Source organism: Ailuropoda melanoleuca, chromosome 3, assembly GCF_002007445.2.
Source record: "Ailuropoda melanoleuca isolate Jingjing chromosome 3, ASM200744v2, whole genome shotgun sequence".
NCBI lineage: Eukaryota > Metazoa > Chordata > Mammalia > Carnivora > Ursidae > Ailuropoda > Ailuropoda melanoleuca.
This window is the reverse complement of record NC_048220.1, coordinates 17,762,925-17,786,100: the sequence shown is the minus strand read 5'-3', so window position 1 is coordinate 17,786,100 and position 23,176 is coordinate 17,762,925. Positions and strand designations below refer to the sequence as shown.

The window sequence follows — 23,176 nt, the reverse complement described above, 5'->3', positions numbered from 1 at the left end:
GGGATCTTTGTAAATTTTTAGGGGAGCAGAACTCAATGGAATGTTGGACTCAATAAGAATTCTGGATAGAGGTATGGAAGCTTTGTGATTTGCATTTTTAATGGGGACTTTTAATAGCATGCCTCATGTGAATCTCAATCTGCAAACTCACATCTACACTAATTCCTTTTCTTTATTTTCTATAAATTTGCTGAATGTTGACTCTAAGCCCTGATCCCACGAGGGAGGCAGGAAATTCATCCTCAGTCATTTTGAGTCTTCCATTTCCTTGGCTTTATGCCAGGATTCTTAGCGCCTGATGATGTCGAGTTTTCTACCTTCCCAGTCAGCTTGGTCTTGTCAGGTCTGCTGTTTGGTCACATACAAGGCGCATGTGGGTATGAAGCTCTTGGCAGGGCCTAATGTCCTGGGCCTCCAGAATCCCACCTGCCTGGTGTTCCATGTAGTTGATCCTTCTGAGATTGTGCTACATTCCTCAAGCAATGTCGGAGAGCAGGGACAGGCTCCGGCTGCTGCTGAGACACACATGACTGTCTTGTTCTCCTTTCAGTAGTGGTGGGAATCCTTCCCTGTCTCCCAGGCTCCTGTCAGAGGCACTTTTTCATCCCATCTTTCTTCCTTGGGTGTAAGCTTTGGAAACAAAAATCTAGAAAGAAAGTATCTCATGATCAGGTTCTCCTTATGCTCTGTTCCTTTTAAACAAACCTTCTGGGTCTCAAGCAAAATCACACCAAGCAAGCTAGCTTTCTATTGTGGGAACAAAATACATCAATGCATGGAGAAAAATGTATTAATAATCTGAAAAAGCATTCTGCTACAGGATGATAAAAGACATACCAGCCTATTTTTTTTCAGCCATAGTCTAGCAGGATTTGAGGAGCCCTGGATAACATATACTTTTTAGGATGCCAAGTTGAGAATTAATCTGTGTAAAAGTGTTAGTTCCCTGACCCCAAGGAGGACTCCGACTGGAGTAAGAACATCAGATGCCAAGCCTAGTTCTGAAACTTACCACCTATATGACTTTGAGTAGTTGACTTAACTTTACTTCACTTTTATTAAAAAGGCCCAGCTATTTAGGCTTGCTGGTCATAGATCTCTGTCACAACTACTCAACTCTGTCATTGTAGCAAGAACAGAGCCCAGACAACACCTAAATGAATGAACATGATTGCTTTCTAGTAAAACTTAATTTAGGGACAGCAAAATTTGAATATCATATTATTTTTGTTCCATAAATGTCATTCTTTGGTTTTTGTTGTTGTCCTTTAGTCATTGAAAAATACAAAAACTCTTCTGGGCTCACTGGCCATGCTGAAACACGTGGCAAACTGGATTTGGCCCGTGGCTATAGTTTGTTGACTCTCGTTGTGGACTCTAAGACTGTAGCTGTAACATTTAGAGCTCAGTTTCCCCATGTGTAAATGAGAGACCCATAACTCACAGGGTCATCAGGATAAATATAGGCATAATTTTTTTACTTTGCTTGATACATTTAAGGCATTATTTCTAAATATACTCTATGTGCTGAGGAGACCCAATGCCTGCATTTTCATGTAAGTAGAAGACAAAAGCAGAGAGAGCTACAACTGATCACCTTTGCGGATGTCACTTAACTGGTTGTCCTTCTCTACCTGTGTAGCATAGAATCCATGCCACTGACTCAAAGGGAGAGTTTTGTAGTCTCAAAAAGTGGACTATGTGTGGGATTCCTTCCTTTAGAAAATGCCAGTTCTGATAAACATTTACTTGCTTACTGGTGTTGGTGATGTGGACAAGGTGACTTTTTACTATCAGAATTCCCTTTTTCTACACAGCACATCAAAACAGAAAGATTCAGAAACTGTCTTGACCTGATGAGGATTCTTGCTTAGTTACTTTCTTTAGGTCTTCGCTGTATTGGCTCTCTTATGCATATGAGAATATGCATGAACATTGAATGTAGGCTGTAAAATCCTAATTTTGAATGTATATATTAGATTCTAAATCAAAAGATCAAGATATTGGAATTTTTGGGGGACAACCACAATGTACCAAATTCATCTGGGGTACATACTGTGAGCATTTCTGGCAGGAATTTCAAACCCATTTACTTACAGGGCCAGCCAGGTAATTACGATAAATATCTTAAGGAGCCCTAAGATATAAGACAATTGGAAATGGTTAGGTCTAGTGAGAACTGTACAGTGCTGCCCCAGCCTCTTAAAAGCTTTTACTTAAAAATCAATTTAAAAAGCAAAAAACATAATGAGCAAACAAAATCCAAAACACTATACTGGTTAAACCCAATGAATTGGTCAGTTGAATCTGGACAGCTTTTTGTCTCTAGCTGTGGAATAAGCTTGAGTAAGAAGGTACCTGTGGAAAATTGTTTTTCCTATAAATGGAAATGAAGTGTTACCTGAGAAAGAGGTATAGATGGTGAATGTCTTTGTTTCTGTGACTGCACAGAGACAGTGAGTGTTGCAAAAGTTATTCAGTCCTGAGGGGCGCAAGTCTTGGTTCTGACATTTCCTAGTTGTAAACTTGGGATTACATATTTGGTTAAAGCATACTTTATGAGGATTAAATAAAATCATCGATTTGAAAATACTTCGATTAACTATAAATTGCAATGTAAATGTTAGCTATATAATATAGCTATAGCTATATTCCTATATACATAACTGATGGCTAGTAAATGCAGGTCCCTAACAAGGGCTTCCACTATTTGTGGTTTCTTTCATACCGATTTTATTTAATTAGCAGCTAAGCAATAAGGAACCCCTTTTTATTACAAGACCAGTGATTATATTACCAGCTTTTTTTCTTTTAACTAGAATTCACTGTTATTGTTGTTTAGATCCCATGTGACAGAGAGCTGGTTCTGGGATAATTCTTTCTCTCCCTTTCTCCTATCATCCCTTGCCTGTGCTGCCATCATTCTGTGAAAAAGGTGATATCAGATAATAAAATTTTGGCGAGACTTATTTGTGACATTTAGAAAAATGGATTCAGGAGTTGTTAGATAATATGTCATGTGATTTTTCCATCCAGGAACAAAGAATTGGGTATTTTTGGATTTGAGTACTAAGGGTCCTTCTTTGTGAAACAAAAAGCAAATAAATAAATGTAAATCTTATAGATGGAAATGATCAGTTAAATGTCATCTTGCCATAGGTTTGTGTTATTGGGAATGTATTGAGTATCCGACTCCAGATGTTCAGTTTCTTTGGGAAGCTGGGAATAAGAACTGTTTTGGTTTTGTTTTATTTTATCATAAAAGTTCTCATTTCATTAGGTATGGGAAATCTCATGGTCAGCCCTGTCTTTTGCTGTGAACTTTGTCCCAGTGTACTAGTACTTTTATTTTAAAAAGGTTATTTCCTACTTGAACTTGATTCTCCTCTGTTAAGCAAAAAAGCTCTCTTGTGTCTGGGAAATCTTAATAAAAGATGTTGTTGTAATAGCAGGAGAAAATTATCATACTGATTTATTCTTTACGGTTTCCTTTTTCCTTTTTTTTTCTCCTCTAATTTTTTTTCAAATTACCAGAGTCAGACTTTTTGAATCTCAGGCGTTTGATTTACCAAGTCTTTTAAAAATGTTTTCTTCCTTCGTATGGAACAGTGTTGTCTCTGAAGTCCCTATACTCAATAATTGCCAAATAAATATTATTTTGACTTAAGCCTGCACCATTCATCAACACTTCTCCATTTGTTGCATTAAACCCAAAATTCTTTACTTCATTGTAATGTAAAAGAGAATGATTGGATTTGGGGATAAGCAGGGAGGAGTGTAGGACATAATTAAAACTTGATTCAATTCATTCTTTCCCTGAAATGTATTTAGGCAGAAAATATCATAGTTTCTTTTCTTTTGCTGAACTTCAAGGAATCCTAGGGCACCCCTTTCACATTTATGAGCTGGTTTCTCCAATGACATGGGTTCCTGATACTCTTTAACAACTCCTTTGCTGTCATTTCAGCTTGCCATGAAAGTATTCAGAAGAGCACTGACGTAATAAAAAAACTAAGCTGTTAAATCCAACATTTATTTAAATTAGACACATTACACATTCAATTAAACTTTCTTGCTAAGAAAATTTAATGACTGGTGAAAAAAGAGAATTAAAACTATGCATATAATTCTGTGAATGTTTAGAATATTTGAGAATGGCTTGACTTGCTTGTTAAGTGTTTTAATTTTCTGAATTTCAGTAGTCAACCAGCTATGTTAACTGAAGGTTGGCTAAATTTTCATTAAGAAGTAGGGTCCTTAGCATGCTAATTGTCTTGTGATATTTACACCAGATATTTGAAAGATTATTAGGCTGCTTCAGCAGCCTAACTGGCTTGTTAGAAAATAGACTGTGCTACAGTGTGGGACATAATCTGATTTTTAGTTCATCTGAAACAGGTGTTGAGCACAATTGAAGATTACTATTTACTTCTTTGGAGGAATGGCAGAAAATGGAAATGAACTTTGGGGACATACAGTGGTGTAAATATCCAGCTGGGAATGTGAATTTTCCACTTAGAAAAGCCTCAGAGGCCAGCAACACCTCTTCCCACTGCCCTTCCTCCTCCCCCAACTATCCCCACACCACCCCATAAACCCTGGATATTTAAAGAATGCTTGTTAACTAAGATTCACCAGCAGAGATTAGTCTTTTCACCTTTGGGTGGAATCTTCTCCCCACTTCTGATTTGGAGATCACCAGGACCTGAGTCTAGTAACCCAGATGAGCTTCCTATAAGGATGGTTTTGCAGGGTAATGGGAACCCTGATGCTTGCTTGCTTCTTCACTGGCTCATCTTGGATATTTAGAAGTGACAGGCTCAGTTAATTATTAACCACAGTTTCAGCTCCGCCTGTTATTTTATCTCCACTGTTAGCCTGCTTTCCTTCTGAGGGCTAGCCAAGGCATTGGGGGAGGAGGGGAGATTGACCTAGAAGTTAACATCCCCCTATCTGGGATATGATGGGATTTTCTCTCCTTCCCTACTTTCCATCTTTCTCACTACCCCTCCCTTCCCCCTCCCCCCACCCCCAATATCCCTTGGAATTAAGACAATCTCTGGTAAAATGAAGAGCTGGAAACTTGGTGATCATAATAACAGCTCAAAATTGTGGAGATGGTGGTTTGTCTTGGAGATAGTCCACTCTTCAGAAACAGAAGGATTTAAAGCTTTCTCACAGACAAAATGAGGACATACCAACCCTCAGCCATGTTGTCCAAAACAATGGGCAAAACTTCAAGGTTGGAACAGAGAGACCTAGTCGGGGCCAGAGAAATAGAAAGACTCAGGACATCATGGGGTTTGAGGAGGTGAGAAGGAGAAGGGACCAGAGAGAAGGGATTTCTGAAGTGGATTCTGTAAGGGCTGAAGCACACTCCATGGAAAAGGTTCTTTTTGGAATCATGGAAAAGTACCCTGAGTCACTTTCTGGGGTAGGTGTCTATTCATGATCAGAGAGTTGTAAATTGGTTTCATTTCAGATCATAGACTGCAACTGTACATCCTTGCTGACATTGCATGTGAAACTCTGAGATTATATACAAATATGGAAAGAGTCTAGCTTTGTAAGAAAGAGCACTTACTGGTACAATCTGTGTTTTGTTTTGTTTTGTCTTGTTTTGGAATGAACACCTAGAGTCAATGTTGTAAAGCTATTATGAGCCCCAAATTTAATTACTTCCCCCTTATCTTTTTAAGTCAGATTTGGAATCTTTGTTTTGTAGATAGTCAGGATCCATAATCAGATTATACGCTAGTTGAATTTTGTAGAAGACACCTCCCACTGGTTTGCAAGGAGCAATTCTCCCTTTGGGTATAGTCTTTTATCTGGGAATAAAAGTGTGATAGCTGTGCTTGAATTCAGCCTTATACCAGTGTGTCTTAAATTGTAGGTCCTAAAAAAAACATTCATCAGGAATCCCACCTGTGTTAAAATGCATGTTCCTGGGGCCTAAACCAAAGACCAGGAATATGAATTCTTATTGATTACTCATGCTCAGTAAATGAGAACCTTTATTAAGCAGCATTAATCAGGTTTACTCTGTGTTACATTCTCTCTTCCATTTCTTATCTCCCTTCCCTTTGAGGAGACTCATGTGTGTCTATAAACTCTTGCATGATAAAAGTGGTGATTCTCATGTTTGCTATATTTCTAATATCTGTTGTCTCTGGTAGACAGAAGTCTCTCAGTATTTGTTGAACTGGTTTAATTAAATCAAGAAGTGGTGATGTAGTCAGATTCACGGGAGAGCTATAGCTGTTTGCCTGAGTCATTCTATACTAGGACAGTAAGAATTAAGTACCAAAGTTAGTGCCTAGCTGCTCCCTTTGTGTGGGAAATAGTTTACTTGAAGGGGATGCGTGAAAGAGGAACGTGATATGATTCCTTCTAGACCATTAATTATAGGGTAGCTTTCCTTTGCCCATCCTCTATTTTTCCTGACATGATTTTGTGCTGTCCACACCTCCTTGATACAATAATAACAGAAGAGTATATTTTGTTTTGGTCTGAGTCTTGATCCAACAGGAAAAATTAGTGATGTCTGTTTTCCCAAGGAGATGTTGTCCCAGGACACTTTTCCCAAAGGACCACAGTGCTGATTCATCCATTCTTTATTTATTTTTATTCTTTAATTTTATTTCAATTCTACCCTTGCTAAATGCTAATAAGATACATGCCATAAAGAAATATATTCTAGAGGACATGAAAAAACGGACCTCATGTCTGTTAACTCTGCTGGCAATGATGCCACTCTTTAGTACCCTAATGTTCCCCAGTTTGAAGCTTGCCTTCTATGACAGTTCTCTGTCCACAGATAAGCTGCTTATGGATCCAGGTGTGGTGCCACCTTGCAAAGTGACAAACCTCTGATAAGAAAATGATACTATGTTCTTTGACCATTGGTGTAGTGTGTTTTCCTCCGTCCCATGGTTATCTGGGATATTTAAAAACATAGTGTTCCACGAGTGTGTGGGTTACCTGACTACTGATGTCTGAAGAGGAAATATTCAGGAATTGCTTCTGAAGACTCCCCTTTGCTTTGTTTCCTTCCAATACAAATGTTATAGGATATATTCAAACCCATCATCTTGAACTTGAGTTTGCGAATGGGGAGACTAGCTGGGTTCTGGACTTTACGCTGGTGACACTTAATAAACATTTATTATTTTCTTACTGAGAATCCTTACATATCCTCATCAGAGACCACAGGGGTGACACTATCATTAAAGAAAATCGGGGCTTCTTGTAAACATTCTGGAGAGTTCTCAACCTCTTGGAAGGGCTGGGATCCCCACTCAGCTTCCAGCTGCTGAATCTTTCTTTCCTTTTGCTCTAAAACATCTTCCAGCTGGGTGATCTTCTCAGTCTGAAGGGAAACCTGCGTCGACAACTCCACAATCAGGTTAATTTTTCTATCACCTTCTTCCACAGGCGGGAGGGCGCTACTGGACTCTTCCCGAGAGTTGTCTTCTAGAGCAAAGAAGAAAAAGAAAGTCTGAGCAGTTTTAATTGGATTTCCCAGAGCTCAAAGAGAGGGAAGATGAAAAAGCTGTATTTCTCACGTTCCTAAAAGGGAACACAGATGTTGCGTCATCTGGTCAGATATACTGAGAATGGAATCCGGATCCGGTGAGGGAAAAGTTTCAGGGTGCTCATGAAAAAAGAACTTGGAAGCCTCCAGAGAGGGAGGAGAATCAGTCTTTGCCAACTCTTTTTTGTAGCATTTAACTTTTAATTAACCATGGGAATGAGCACTCCTTGAAAATCCAATCTATAAACAACAGCCATCCCAAGTTTCATGGTATCCTTTTGCTTAAGAATCTTTCACAAGAGCGACAATCGAGTAGAGATATACTTTAACTTGAGTTTAACTCAACTGGGGAAAAAAAAAAACAAACTTGTTACTGCCCCTTCTGGAGGATGTGATGAGAAAAGACTAGTTTCTTAACCCAAGTCAGCTTTACAGTTGGCAGGGGTATAATTTGAGGTGATCCGGGAAAACTATTAGCATAGTATCTGCCATAGAGATTCTTTTTGTAAGGTCTGAAGCTTTTTCACCATTTCTTAATAAAAATCGCCATTATCTCCTGGATAGAAAAGCTTATCCTTTATAATTTCTGACCCCTCAGATAAGGATAGAAGCCTGAGTAAGGAGGAAGAGGGAGGCTCCAATAAAGAGCTAAAATGTTGGTGGCTGGCAGCAGGGAAACCTTGGGGGAAAAAAATTCCAGTAGACCATCAAACAATGTAGCTGCCGATAGCAAACCACATTCTACTAGACTTTAGTAGGGTCACCCTCGTTTACCGCTTTCATCCTGAAATCTCCACCATTAAAATCACATCTCTGAGTTATATAAAGGGCAGACAAATCAGCTGTAAGTAAGGGATGTCAGTTGCTTGGGTGTCACTGTAGGAATATTCGAGCTAATAGCATACGAATGAATGGTATTGACAGCTGATTACTATAATTCAAGGTCCAGCGTTTACTCAGTCCTCCATGAACCCAAACCCCACAGCTGCACCCTAGGGAAACCTGACTGCCAGTCCAGGAGACAAATGCCTGCTACTATGGTGTAAAGACGGGCTGAAGATGGGGCAGCTTTGCTGTGATAGTCCATGCAGGCAGCAAATAAAACTCAGCAAATAAAACTCATTTGCAGTTTTTTTTTCTAATTTTCCCCAAGGGATCATGGGATGAAAGCTTGAACACTGAATTGCACAGGGGGCAGGGTGCTTTGGGCCTCCCAAAAGTGATGAGAGGAAAGATCAGGATGTCCTCTGCTCTTTAGCAGTTGTGCTTAGCGATGTCCTACATTCCAAGAATCTGTGGAGAAGTTTTTGTTCTGAAGATGTGAAATTTAACACTAATAGTGAAGGAGATGGTAGTTTGCATACCTTTCTTTAAAAGCAGTGGAAAAAATCTCCACACTTCAAAGGAGCACGTGGTTTGTTGCCTCTGCAATAGGCCTGTGCTTTCAGGCCCGGCAGAGTCAGTCCATTTGGCAGGAGGCTTTCATCAGCTGCTGATACGCCAGGGCCTCCTCACCTTTTATCTGGCCAGAGCTGTGCTGTCCAATACGGTAGCCACTAGCCACATGTGGCATTAAGCAATTAAATGTGGCTAGTCTGAAATGAGTTGTACTATAAGTATAAAATACACATTTGATTTTGAAGACAAGTGTGAAAGAAATGTGAACTATCTCATTAAATTTTAAATTGGTTATGTATGAAAACAATATTTTGGATCTGTTGTGTAAAATAAGATACATTTTAAAACAATGTTCACTCATTCATTTTTCCTGTTTTAAAAATGTGGCTCCTGGAAAATGTGAAGCATCATACGTGGCCTGCATTGGTGGCTCTCACTTTTCTGTTGGCTGGTGCTGGACTCGAGTTTCCTTTTGGATGAGCCCTCTCTGAAACCCAGGTGGATGGGTTTCTTGTAGTTGGCTCTAGTTAACATGTATGGTATGTTGTTTGGGAGGGAGGATTGTTGACCCTCAACTGTTAGCACACAGATCATTTTTCTGTTACTCTCGAAGGTGGAGGCATGGAAATCTTGGAAATCTTATGAGTTGAAGTGAGATTTCACAGGAGAGGAAAGAAAAGACAGGAAGTGGCAACAAGAGGCAGTGAGAAGATAGGAAGGAAAGGAATGGTGAGCAGGAAAGTGAAGACAGGGCCTTCATGAGGCTCCGGAATGGAGAAGGGCATCAGGGGCCTCTCTCCTTGTTGTGCCTGCTTGTCCTCTTTCTCTTTGACCTCTCTTCAAGGAGGAGTTATTTCCTACCAATTAACACACCTAAAAAAAGGCATTTAGTGCCATTAAGAAGGCAAACTGGTCAAAAACTTTTTTTTTTTTATTAAGGCAATATAGGTGCAATACTTTGTTCATCTAATTCTAGTGATAAAGGGGTAAAAATGCAGCAGGATGTCATTATCTAGGCAACTGTGGTTACAAGGTCTGCATCTTCTGTCTCTTCCTGCCCAGAAGAGAGTAGTCGAGAGAGAAGGTAGAGAATGAGGGAAAGAGAGGCAGGGTGTCTTGGTTAGCTCAGGCTGCGATAACACACTACCAAACCTTTGACTCGGGGCCTTATACAACAGAGATTTATCTTCTCACAGTTCTGGAGGCCAATAGTTTGAGATCTGGGTGCCAGCGTAGTTGGGTTCTGGTGAGAACTCTGTCTGGTTTGCAGAGAGCCACCTTCCCACTGTGTCCTCACATGGTTCAGAGAGAGACCACAAGCTCTCTGAAGTTTTCTTCTAAGGGCATTCATATCATGACCCGACCCTTATGACCTCATTGAAACTTAATCACTCCCAAAGGTACCATCTCCAAATGCTATCACATTGGGGTTAGGGCTTCAACATATGAATTTCTTTGGGGACGCAATTCAGACAATAGCAAAGGGAAAAGACAATTGGAAAAGGAGAGTTAGCACAAGGGCCTTGATTCTCATTGTATTGTTTTCATGTATTAAATGAAAATGCTGATAAGGAGATAAGGTAAAGTGCAGCTTTTTTGGATTCCATGTATAAGTGATATCATATAGTATTTGTCTTTCTCTGTCTGACGTATTTTACCAAACAGAGTGTAAACACTGAAGTGATTGAAAAAGAGTGGTGTTTACTAAGAAGGGGGATGGGGAGGGAGGAATTGGAGAGGTATTGGTCAAAGTGTATGAATTTCTAGTTATAAACTTAAATTCTGAGTAATGTGTAGTGTAATGATCATAATGAATACTACTGTATTGCATACTTGAAAGTTGCTGGGAGAGTAGATCTTAAATGTTCCCTCCACAAAATAGACGTGGTAATTCTGTGATGGGCTGGTATTCTTAGCTAACATTGTGGTGGCAATCATTTTGCAAAATACACATGTATCCAGTGAACACATGGTACACTTTAAACTTACACCATGTTATAGGTCAAGTATATCTCAGGAAAACTGGGGGGAAAAAAGAAAAAACGAAGTTTATATACCAAGAAGGAAGTTTCTCATACAGCTATATTTTACTCTTTAATGTCCTCTTCACACATACAATAAAAAATATTTTTGTCCCGTTTCTAAACATGTTACAAATCACAAAAGTGTTTTAAACTCTTCAACGAAGTGGGGGCTCCAGGAGCCTCATATCCTATTTGTAGTGAAATTAGCCCAGGGGTGGTCGACACTCCACCACGATCTGACTTGCACCATTCTCCCTGAGTCCAGGCTCCCTTATCTGGAAGCTCCTGACAGGACTAACCATCCCCACTGGTGCTCTTTCCTAGATTTTCATTAGCAGCTCAGATAGTCTTGCCAAGGTCACATCTGCCTGAAGCATGGAGGGTTCTGTCATCTGACCAGATAATCTCAGGTTTCACCCATTCCCAGGGGCTCCAGGAGACACAGAGACAAGATAAATTCTTCTGTCACAGGGAGGGAGCAAACCTGATTAGCCGTAGTTTGGGTATGAAATCACAGTTGCTACCATTGCAAAGGTTTTTGTAAGTACATGCCGTTTTTCATGATTTCCCCCTCCTTCTTCTTCAACTTAGAGTAAGTGTGAAGATGGAGTGAGAATGATAACTTAGGGTCATGGCAAAGAGGAGGGGGGGGTGGCAGTTGTGCTGCTTAAAAAGGTTTAGAAAGAAGACAGACAACAGGAGCATTCTTTTGCTGGCAGCTGGGGCAGACTGGGCTCACTTTTCTATGTAGCCTTGAAGGACAAAAGGCCTGGAAGAAATTGTGACATTTGCCTTTGACCATTTCCAGCTTCTCATCCTTAATATCCTTAAACCCTCATGCTCTTAGCCTTAAACCCTTCATGCAAAGTGCCACATGTGAGTCACAGCAAAAATACTAGGAACTAAATAGATAACAGCAGCTGTCATTATAGTTTGAGTAGCTTAGAAACTTAGCTTAGAATGTGTATTTTGGGACCATCTGATCTCATCTGCACAGGAATTACATCTGCAACATCTCTAACTGATGCTTGTCTAAGTAAGTGGCTCTCAGACATGAGTATCCCTCCAGCTCTTCATAGGTCAGCTGCCAGTTGTAACTAATAAGTAAAATTTGCCTTTTACCGTCAGTGCGGCTGCACATTGTTAGAGAGACACCTGGTGGGTGGAAAGCTGTGATGGACAGACTGGAGGAGAGAGCAGGACATAGCTTGTTGCTAATCAGAGAAAGGACATGTGGTTAATACTAGGTTCAAAGACCTAAATCATGTGAAAACATTGCTCTGTGCATCCGGGAAGTTAATAGTTTTGCGTCTACTGTAATACATGACTGAAGGGTGACCCAGTGAGTGTCTGGGAGGCTTTTTTAAGATTTTCCAAATACTTTCTAAAAACGGGCGTTTCCCCTTTTGATCCCTTCGCTAATGCGACCACCAAAAAGTGTTCAGTGAACACAGAAATGCTAAGAACCACTGATCTGGTTTCTGCTTCACACGCCTCTCGCGACAGGAAGCACACCTCTCCCCAGACAGGTCTCCACCGTCATTTAAAAAATTAATTCACCAGTTTAGTCACTGGGACCCTGCACATGGCGACCGAGTTAGATGCGCTGTTGGCTCCCACATTCTCAGTTCCGTGCTTGGGTAGGGGAGCGGCAGCACCGAGTTAGGCCCCAAAAAGACGTTCAGGATTTAGCCTAAACAAACATCTCCGTCGCGTACTACCTCGTGAACGTTTACTTTTCTCTCTGCTTTCCAAGCTAATGACCAAGGCTGCCAAGTGTTTACTCAATAAGAACGACTCTTCCCGGTGAGGTGATTAAATACTTTATTTCATCAGAGCCACCCAGGATTACTGTTTGGCCTAAAAGACTATGTCAGCTTCCTCCTCTGTACAAATGCCCATCACTCTGACTCACCTTCATGTGGTTTTGGAAGCTGTGTATATTTCTCAGTAACCACAAGGGAGTCCAGTTTCATCTATTGCCATACTTGGACTTGAAAATTGGCTCATCCTTGTAAATATCTCTCTCTCACTACTTGGATAATAAACAAAACTTCAACAATAACCTTCCTAGTTTTCTGTCCTTCTCTAGACTTTCACAGTTGCCATCTGAGAATAGTACTTCTCTGAAATAAATGATTTGCTTCTTTTGGGGGTTCTTATAGCTCAGGTATTTTACATCGTTAACGTCAAATTAGTCTTACTACTTGAAGTTTTCTCTGTTTTTTCCCTTTAGTGTTTTTATTCATATGTAGACTGGTATCTCTAGTGACAAATGGCCAACTTTGAAGAGTTTTCAATTACTTCCTATTAATGCTGTGAACACTTAGAATACATTTGAAGTTGGCATGTGTTTGTTGATTTGGAAATAAGAGCAGCATTAAAAGAACTGAGTTGATTGGGGTGCCGGATGGCTTAGTTGATTGGACGTCCGGCTCTTGATTTTAGCTCAGGTCGTAATCTTGGGGTCCTGGGATCAAGCGCCGCATAGGGCTCCAAGTTCAGTGCGGAGCNTAGAGTCTGCTTGGCGAGTCTCTCTCTCTCCCTCTCCCTCTGCCCCCTACTCCCCTGTGCTCTCTGTCCCTCTCAAATAAAGAAATACAATTTTTTTTTAAAAAAAGGATAGATTTAATTGACAAATAAGTTTGGTCAGTTAAAAGAACTGAAATGTATCTTGATATATGCTTAGAAATTTTCAGTGTGTCAGAAAACTTCCCACATCCTAGTGATGACCACTGTTACAATAGGATTTTATATTAGCAGAAAAATCTAAAGTGCAATGGTAGACAGGAACAAATACATATTTTCACCTAGCCATAGTCCAACAGCCCCACACCTTAGATCCTGAACACATGTGTTTTAGTAAATGCTTTGGAAGGAACAAAATACTTAGTTTAAAACCATGGTGGCAGGGATGCAGTGCTCATGACATGTGGAAGTGCTCTGGAGAGCGATCAAAGAGTTTATAGAGCACTTGATGAAGAAAACACTTAGGAAAAACAAGGACTGAGAGAGAGTGTGTAGGAAGCACTTGTTGCTTCAAATTTTTGGGGACTCCCGCAGATGTTGGGCCCGTGCCAGTCCCCAGAATCAGCATGAAGGGTCTGGCTGATGTGGATGCTTTGAGGACTTGTATGGTGTTTGAGGACCAGGTAGGATGAAAAACATGCACCTCCAATGGTTAGCATTGCTCTTGTGGCAGTAGGATGCTCTCACTGGGAGACACGTCTAGGAAGTAAATGGATTGAGGGAATTGCAGATCCTTACCCTCCTTCCTTTGTTGACTCAGAGGCATAAATGCACCGTGATGCCCATGGTTAGTGTTTATTGAAATGGGTAATTCTCCCTTGCCCAGCACAAGTACTGTAGTTGAAGTACTGTGGTAACTTCATGTCTGGTCCTACTGCTTCTGCGGCCTACCCTTTCCAATTGGTGTCAGCTCTGCACAGAGAGGTCTCATCGAACTTTAAGTTGGGTCTTGACAGTCTTTTGTCTAAAATCTTCCAGTGATTGGGGCACCTGGGTGGCTCAGTCGTTAAGCGTCTGCCTTCAGCTCAGGGCATGATCCCAGAGTCCTGGGATCGAGCCCCGCATGGGGCTCCCTGCTCCACTGGGAAGCCTGCTTCTTCCTCTCTCACTCCCCCTGCCTGCANGGTGGCTCAGTCGTTAAGCGTCTGCCTTCAGCTCAGGGCATGATCCCAGAGTCCTGGGATCAAGCCCCGCATGGGGCTCCCTGCTCCACTGGGAAGCCTGCTTCTTCCTCTCTCACTCCCCCTGCCTGTGTTCCCTCTCTCACTGGCTGTCTCTCTCATTGTCAAATAAATAAATAAAATCTTTAAAAAAAATAAATAAAATAAGATAAAATAAAATCTTCCAATGATTTTTCATCTCATGTAGACTAAAAACCCATCTGCTAACATACTACATGATTTGGCCCCCTTTTACCTCACGGACACATCTATTCTTCCTTTCCTTCTTCCTAACAGGCTAGGCATGTTTCTACCTCAGGGCCTTTATATTTGCTTCTTCCTCTGCCTGGATAATTGTAGCTTTGATGCATACATGGCTGGCTCCCTCAGTTCCTCAGGTCTCTCCTCTCTAAAGTCACCTTCACCCAGGGAAGTCTCCCCCAGCCATCTTGCCTACAATTTCACTGCAGCCCCCACTGCTGGGTACGTCAGATCCTTGTTCCCTGCTTCGCTTTTTTTCTAAAATGCTATGTCTGACTGTTTTATTTTTATCTTCTTGGTAGTCTCTTCCTACCCCAGTAGAATGAAAGCTCCATGAGGTCAGAAATCTTTGTTTTGTTCGCTGTTGTGTTTTCTCTATCTAAAGCAGTGCCTGGCACATGTCTTAAGCCATTTGTTCAGTGAATACATAGATGAAAGTTAAGTGCATATATGATATAAAACCACAGTAGCAATGACCAGTCCAAAGGTTTCCATTGGTACATTGTTAGGATGGTTCCCAGATTTCCTCCCCAGGCACATATTTTCTTCACACAAAGATTTTCACTACTGCATTCCTCCCCCCACCCACAGATAATGAACTGTTGTGATTGTACAACATTGCACTTAACATCTGTGAATTTAGGATTCTGTTAAATGGAAAAATGGAAAAGTTAGAAGAGCTGTCTTGCAGATCTGTGACTTAGATTCTATGAGCTATAAAAATGGTTTTCCACACTGGCACCTGGGGAGTTTCACCAATACGGAGAATCCAAGGTCTCACTGCTGAAAGTCTGCTTGAGTGAATCTAGAAGAGAATCTGGGAATCTATAGTTTTACAGAGTGCCCTAGGTGGTTCTGATGATTGGCCAGGTTTTGGCAGTTGAATTTCTGCTGGCCTATAATAGGCATGGGGAACTAAATTTCTGGCTAAATCCTAAAAGGTAGGCCAGAAATCTCCTAGGCATGCCTCTTCTTGACAAGGCTGTGCTACACAAAGCAGAAGGGAGATCACATCTATTATATTCTCAGTGCCTCTCCCTTGTTACCTGACATGGCTCTGCCTGTGAATGTTAGCAATGACTGAATGTATCCATGGTCTTCCCCTCCCTTCCCCCACAATTAGCTTAAATCTCCACAACATCTTGCCAGTTCTAACTTGGCTGAATCATCTCCAGAATCCAGAGAAAATGATGAGTGTTTGGAGGTTTGTTTTTGCTTTTGTTTCTGTTCCTCAGTGGTTGGATGGATCCATTTCCTCACAAGCTGGTCTGAGAGATGATGCCTTGAGGGCAAGCACAGTGACTCCTGGGCTTCCATAAGGGTTTAACAGCCACCACCACCACACAGGGAGCGAGGGAATCCCTTTCAGCAGATCTGAATCCAGGATTTTCTTTCTGGAGCTTCCTGAAGTCAACTGATCTGCCCCCGGAAGACTAAGAACATTATAATAGAAAGATGTGTGAATACCTTGGTACTAGGTTGGGAGGCGGGAGAGATTTGATTGTGTGGAAAAGCAAGTGAGGACATCTCAAAGATGGCACCACAAAACAAATATAGGCTGGTCCTTGATGGAAGATGGGGGAAGCAACCAATGGCCAGACACTACGTAGGGGCCTAGTGCAGTGCTGTGTCCCACCTTCTATCTACACCAGTAAGGTAAATTGTTTAACCAGGGTGAGCGTAGGACAACATCAGTTAATTTAGTCCATTGCTCCCTTTCGGGGAAGGGTGCCTTCCCACCCTCTTCAGGGTCTCAGGTCTTATCAGATTGTTCTACAGGAGGAGTTCTTCAACAAGATTGGGAAACAACACAAACACTATTAGCATCAGAATGCACATGAGTTATGCCTAGAGGAAATCAATCTAAGAAGAAGAAAGGTTTCTTTGGAATCTCTTTTACCTTTTCCAGCAGGACCCGAAGTCCCCTTCTATAAACCTGGCTCCATTGAAGAGAAGAGTGGTTCAAGCACAGTGACTGATTCCTGGCCAGAGGCCTAACGGTGAAAATGGACTCTCGTGGGGGAAAAGGAAATTCACAGGAGGGAGATACCTAAGAGACTATGAGAAAGAAGAAAAAAAAAGAGATAGTAGATGAAGGACTATTTCTATGCTTATCTGCAGGGGAATCAGTATGAACTCAAAGTCAATTGGAGGAATAAGAGTAAAGATGCTTTTATATCATTTGGACTGCATGTTGCACTAGAGTGTAACAGTGAGATTCTCCTGCTTTTCTTCTTGATGCTCAGGGGTTATATGAGGCTAAGTCTATAGAATGAAGAACAACAGGGGCGCCTGGGTGGCTCAGTCGTTAAGCATCTGCCTTCGGCTCAGGGCGTGATCCTGGCGTTCTGGGATCAAGCCCTACATCAGACTCCTCCACTGGAAGCCTGCTTCTTCCTCTCCCACTCCCCCTGCTTGTGTTCCCTCTCTCGCTGGCTGTCTCTCTCTCTGTCAAATAAATAAATAAATAAAATCTTAAAAAAAAAGAATGAAGAACAACAATTTAGTTGTTTGCATTAATTTTCAAGCAGTTATTTGTTAAATTTCTGGTGTTGCATGACTTTGAGAAATTATATGATGCTGTAGTAAGAATAGTATTGGTATTAGTATTATAATGTATTATATTAGTACTATATAGTAGTATATGGTAATAGTATTATATTAGTATTATAAGAATAGTATTGCCCCTGTTATTCTTTGACAGGGGCAATGAAAATTAATGTTCTTTTATGGAGAAAGGTAGGACAAATAATTTTTCATTTTTGTGGATTAGGGATTTGCTTGTATAAACTATGCAGAATGGGTTTTGTGGAGAAGGGGTGCAAGTCATTTTGATTTAGTTGACCTGACAGTGCTATTAAATGTCCCTGACAACAGGACACTTGGATACAGTCATTTTGAGTGACACGACAGCTATATCTCACCACACATGGCTTCTTCTCTTCCTTAAGTCTTACCCTGCCCCTCAATTTCTTCCTTTTGCATGGCCCTGGGATGACAATGATGGCATCACTGAATTTTACCAGCCTCCTAGATTCAGTGCTAGGTCTAGATTCAGCATGTCTTGGGTGAAGATAAGAAATCCATGCATAAGATGTAATAAATTGCAAAAAAATACTATAGTGACAAAGACTCTTTTCCTAACAAAACTTGAGTTAGGCTCCCCTGAAGTCATCCTTAAACCTTGTCTTCAAGCGCCCAGCTGCAGAGAGAAGTCTGCTAAATCACTTTTCGAGAATCCCCACCCTTAGTATCTGATCATCCTCCATATCTGAAAAAATTCCTTATCCTCCACCACACCCCAGGTGACATCTGGTCACCCTGGCCTGCCTCCCCAGTTACTCATCTCCCACCCACAAACCCCAGACACACCCCCTACTATAAATCCCCACTTTTCCTTGTCATATGTAGAGTGGAACCACCCTCTCTTTCCTACTGTGGACACTGATTGCAATCAATAGCCCTTAATAAAGTCTTCCTCACTGTTCTCCCAACTGTCACAATTGTTGTTGTTGTTGTTTTTTCCTTAAAAATAGCAGCTGAGGATTCTATTCGGATTGTTGATGTATTTCACCCTGGAATGCTAAAAATGACTGCTGCTAGTACTGTCCAGGTTCAATTTCACATCATGCAGTACAGTTCTGCAAGTGGTGAACACTCCTTTTGAGAATGGCATTGCTGAGATTAATTACTGAGATTTTTCGTTATGTAAAACATCGAGCAGAGAATGCTCTTCTGGCTCCATCCATCATTTTCAACAAATTTGTCAGAGTCCTTTAGAAATAGAGAAGTACGGTAGGCAAAATAATGCCCCTTCCCAAAGATGCCCACTAAGTTATCCAGAATAATGGGTCCCCAAAGATGTCCCCGGACTTGTGAATATGTTTCTGAAGACGCTGCGTTGCTGGCTTCGAACATGGAGACAGGCACCACAACCTAAGGAATGCAAGTGGCCCATAGAAGCTGGAAAAGGCAAAGAAACAGATTCTGCCCTAGCGCTGCCACAAGGAACACAGTCAGGTGACGCCCAGTGACACCTGCTTTAGACTTCTGGTCTCCAGAACTTTAAGGTAATAAATTTGCGCTGTTTTAAGCCACAAAATTTGTGGTAATGTATTACAGCACTAATGGGAAGAAAATATAGAAGGGAAAACTAACAAACATCTGAGTAATGAGGAAAATCTATAGGATTCCCAAAAAGCTCATTTAGGTACAAAGCTACTAATTAATGGACTTTGATTTCAGCTAAGGACAACTAAAGGTCTCCAAACATCCAGAGAGGTCTGAATTCTAGACCCTCCTGCATCCTCTGGAATCTCATGCCTTTGTTATTCTCTGTTCCTTCTAAGTGTTAACCTCTCCACTGACTCCAAGCCATTAGCATTTAAATGTACTCCTTTGGTACCATCTTAAAAAGGAAATAAAACCCTTTCACTACTTAATGCCCCTTCAGCTATTGCTCTATAACCATTCTCCCCTTTACTATCAGATCTCTTGGAAGAGTTGTCTATACTCTGACTCCCTCTCTTCCTTGCCAACCCAGTGCGCTCTAGCTTTTGCTTTCCATTACGTTATTCAACTTTGCCTTGCTGAGCTTTCTGATGTCACTAAATCCACTGGACTTACTGTTCATCTTGTAGGACCTCTAAACATTTGCGGTTGTTGACAGCCTCCCATAAGACACTCTTTCCTTGACTTCTGTAATATGACACTGCTTTCCTCCAAACTTTCTGACTACTCCTTTGGTCTCGTTTTGTGGGCCTCCTCAGAGTAATTACTGCAAGGAGATCCTTAAACTCCTGGTTTTAAGCTTTCTTCTTTTTCTCTATAAATCTTTTCTGTGACCTTGGTTGCAATCTATTTCTGTGAATGATGCCCCAGTTTATAACTCTAGGTGAGACCTGAGCCCTGGACCTGGGATCCCCTCCTTTGAGATCTCTCATGAACATCTCAGATACAATACGTCCCAAACTCATTATCTAACCTCCAAAATTGATTTCCTTTCAGTATTCCCTAGCTGAGTAAAGTGGCATCACCAAGCCTGTCCTTGCTAAAATCAGAAAGCTGAACATTATTTTAGATTTCTCCTTTGCTCTCATGCTCTTCCACCTCTCTTGTCCCTAAGTGCTGTTGATTCAAACATCTAAATAACTCTTAACTTTGTCTAATTTTCTCCATACCCATTAGATCAGGCTATGTATTCCTGTAACATCTTTCAACTTGTAATTCTCATTCAAAAATTATGTTCTGAATCTCCATAGAGTACTATTTTATCAAGGACTTTCCCAAACTCCATTATTTCTTCCTCAGTTTTAGTCACTTCATGAAAGTCTAATAGATGGCCATAAGGAACTAATGGTTGGTGGGGCCTACTTTTCAGATGACACAAATGGGCTTTATAATGACACACCTGAGCATTTGGACATTTATTGTTGGAATCTTCAAGGTTTGGTTCAGAAGAGACCAAGAGAAATGTGGGTTTTAGAGAAGAAGCCCTAAAGTTCCTTTAAGTGCATGAGAGACAACAGCAGAGTTGAAGTAGGTAGGAAATACCAAAGCGCACCCTTGAGAGGAATAGCTCACAGAAACAAGCAATGCTTATCAGTGTCACCTCCTATACAAGTCTAACTTCATTTTTATTAACTTTCTTTTACTTTTATGCAACTTGCTATTAGTTTACATTTCATGGTAAGAAGACAACGGTACGAAATGGGCTCAGGGAAGGGTGAGTGCCAGGGATGTCTCCACTAACTTAAATCGACAGCTTAAAAGTGCCCTGTTTTTGACAACAGCCTATGGAACATGGTTCCTTCAAGTTCTCCTCTCAGGGGAATGCCATTCCAATTTTATCAGCTTTATTTTCTTTTTTTGAAATTTCAAGATGTAATTTCATCTTGAAATTATAAAAGATAATTCAAAGTGATGGAGAAATTCCCCATGAGGGAATTCAAACAAGCTTTTCTTTATTTAGGAAATCTTCTGATATTTGGTACAAATGTTAACTTTCATAGATGTTTTCCCTGTTAAGTAACCTCCTTTATCATGTAATTTATATGCCTTCAGAACATTATCAAAGCTAATGGCAAAGGAATTATTTTCAGGGTGGTCTTAAATTGAAGGCACTATAGAGAAGCACAAAAAACACGTCTGGGAAACTATTGAAATTCTTAGAAATATGCTTCTGATACTGGGAAGTTTTGTGGTATATTTTGGATGTATTGTATATTAGTATTTGAAAAATAATATTTATAATTTTTAGAGATGTCAAAGAACTCCCATAACTATAATTTCACTTTTTCCTCTTTCTGTGCAACTCCCCTCAATACTTGTAAGACAGGAGGAAAAGAGAGAGAAAAGGGAAGTGGGAAAAGAAATAAACTTTTCCATAGCACCTACTGTGTTATTTTACTAAGAACTTGCTCAGCAAGCATACGAAGCAGAGGAAATGCTTACATCTTATTTCCATTGTTATGACCAATAATACAACCACAGTACTTGTATAGGCACAGGTCTGAAATATGTTGGCCACTTTTCTGATCTGGAGTCACAATTTATCCATTGGGGGTGATATTCTGAGCATTTCTCAGCAGTTTATGGAATATACCTGGCTTTAAAACAAAACAACAGGCTATGTGTGTCATTCTTTTTTGTTTCCATCTATTATTAATTTCTGATCTAAAAAATTGCTTAAATAATAGGAATCTTAGGAATTGGCAGCTGGGTTACCATTAAGACTTGTGGGCATTTGTTCTGGGTACTTTCCAAGATGACCCTCCCAGTGTCTTCTGCTTCAAACCACCTGGATAAACAAAAGCTTAGGGACACATTAATTTTCAGCAGGATAAGTTCTCATTTTGTTTCTGGTGTAAGGTACATCATTTAACTATTATTTAAATTAGTTACATTTCATCTGCATCGTGAATTAATTGGTTACCTCTTTACTTCAAGCCACTTAAACGGAACCTTCAAATGATAAATTATGCTTAAAATTGTGAAAGTATCTGTTATTTTTGAAGAGTCAGATTGGATTTAATCAATTAAGTAAGATTAGATTTACTTGGAGCTAGCCTCAAAGAATTAATATTGTCTGAATACAGGTAATACTCAAGTTATGATGGTTCAATGTAATGATTTTTCAATTTTATGATGGTGTGGAAGTGATATATATTCAGTAGAAGCCATACTTCAAATTCTGAATTTTGATCTTTTTCAGGGCTAGTGATATAGGGTATGATACTTTCTCTTGATGTTGGGTAAGTGGCAGTGAGTCACAGCTCCCAGTCAGCCACATAATCTTCAGGATAAATAACTGATCCACTTGCAACCACTCTTTACCCATACAGCCATTCTGTTTTTTACTTTCAGTGCAGTATTCAATATATTACACGAGGTTTTCCACACTTTATTATAAAGCAGTCCTTGTGTTAGATGATGTTTCCCAATTGTAGGCTAGTGTATTCTGAGAACATTTACATTTGTCTAGGCTAAACTGCAATGGGTGTTCTGTAGGTTAGGTATGTTAAACACATTCCTGATCTAAAATGTTTTTAATTTATGATGGGTTTATCAGAACATAATCTCATTATAAGTCTAGGAAGATCTGTACATTAGTCAGGGTGATTTCACGCATGGCTATCGCCAACCTAAGACAATGGGGAGTTTATTATTGCACCTAAGGTGAAGTCTGGGGAATTCCAGGGACAGCTCATTTTGTGACTCAAGGAAGCCAGGTTGGGTTCTCTTGTTTCTCTCTCCTATTTGCAAGGTGGCTGTTTTCTTCAAATGTTGTCTAAGAGTAGGAAGAGAAAAGAAAGTCTTGTCTCCACCCAGTCTTTTTTTTTTAAATTTACTTTTAGTTTATTATGATCAGTTAGCCATCATATAATGCATCATTAGTTTTCAACGTAGTGTTCAATGATTCAGTACTTACATACAACACCCACTGCTCATCACAACACATGCCCTCCCTAATACCCATCACCCGGCTACCCTAACTCTCCACCCCTCTCCCCTCTGAAACTCTCAGTTTGTTTCCCAGAGTCCAGAGTCTCTCATGGTTTGTCTCCCTCTCTGATTTCTGCTCCCCCCTTCAGTTTTCCCTCCCTTCCCCTATGATCTTCTGTGCTATCCCTTATGTTCCACAGATGAGTGAAACCATATGATAACTGTCTTTCTCTGCTTGACTTACTTCACTTAGCATAATCCCCTCCAGTTCCCTCCATGTCAGTGTGAATGGTGGGTATTCATCCTTTCTGATGGCTGAGTAATAT

At 40.5% G+C, this 23,176-nt stretch overlaps 1 protein-coding gene and 1 long non-coding RNA gene across 2 annotated transcripts in view; one reads left to right on the top strand and one right to left on the bottom strand.

Annotated features, from left to right (window-relative positions):
• LOC117801460 overlaps positions 1-23,176 on the top strand; it is a 165,693-nt gene that overhangs the window by 130,789 nt on the left and 11,728 nt on the right. The window lies entirely within an intron of this gene.
• Positions 6,908-23,176, bottom strand: part of CCDC192 (coiled-coil domain containing 192) — a 194,027-nt gene continuing 177,758 nt past the window's right edge. Inside the window, 1 exon segment of the mRNA XM_019809288.2 lies at positions 6,908-7,473. Within this exon segment, the coding sequence (XP_019664847.1) occupies positions 7,187-7,473 (287 nt within the window). The 3' untranslated portion in view covers positions 6,908-7,186.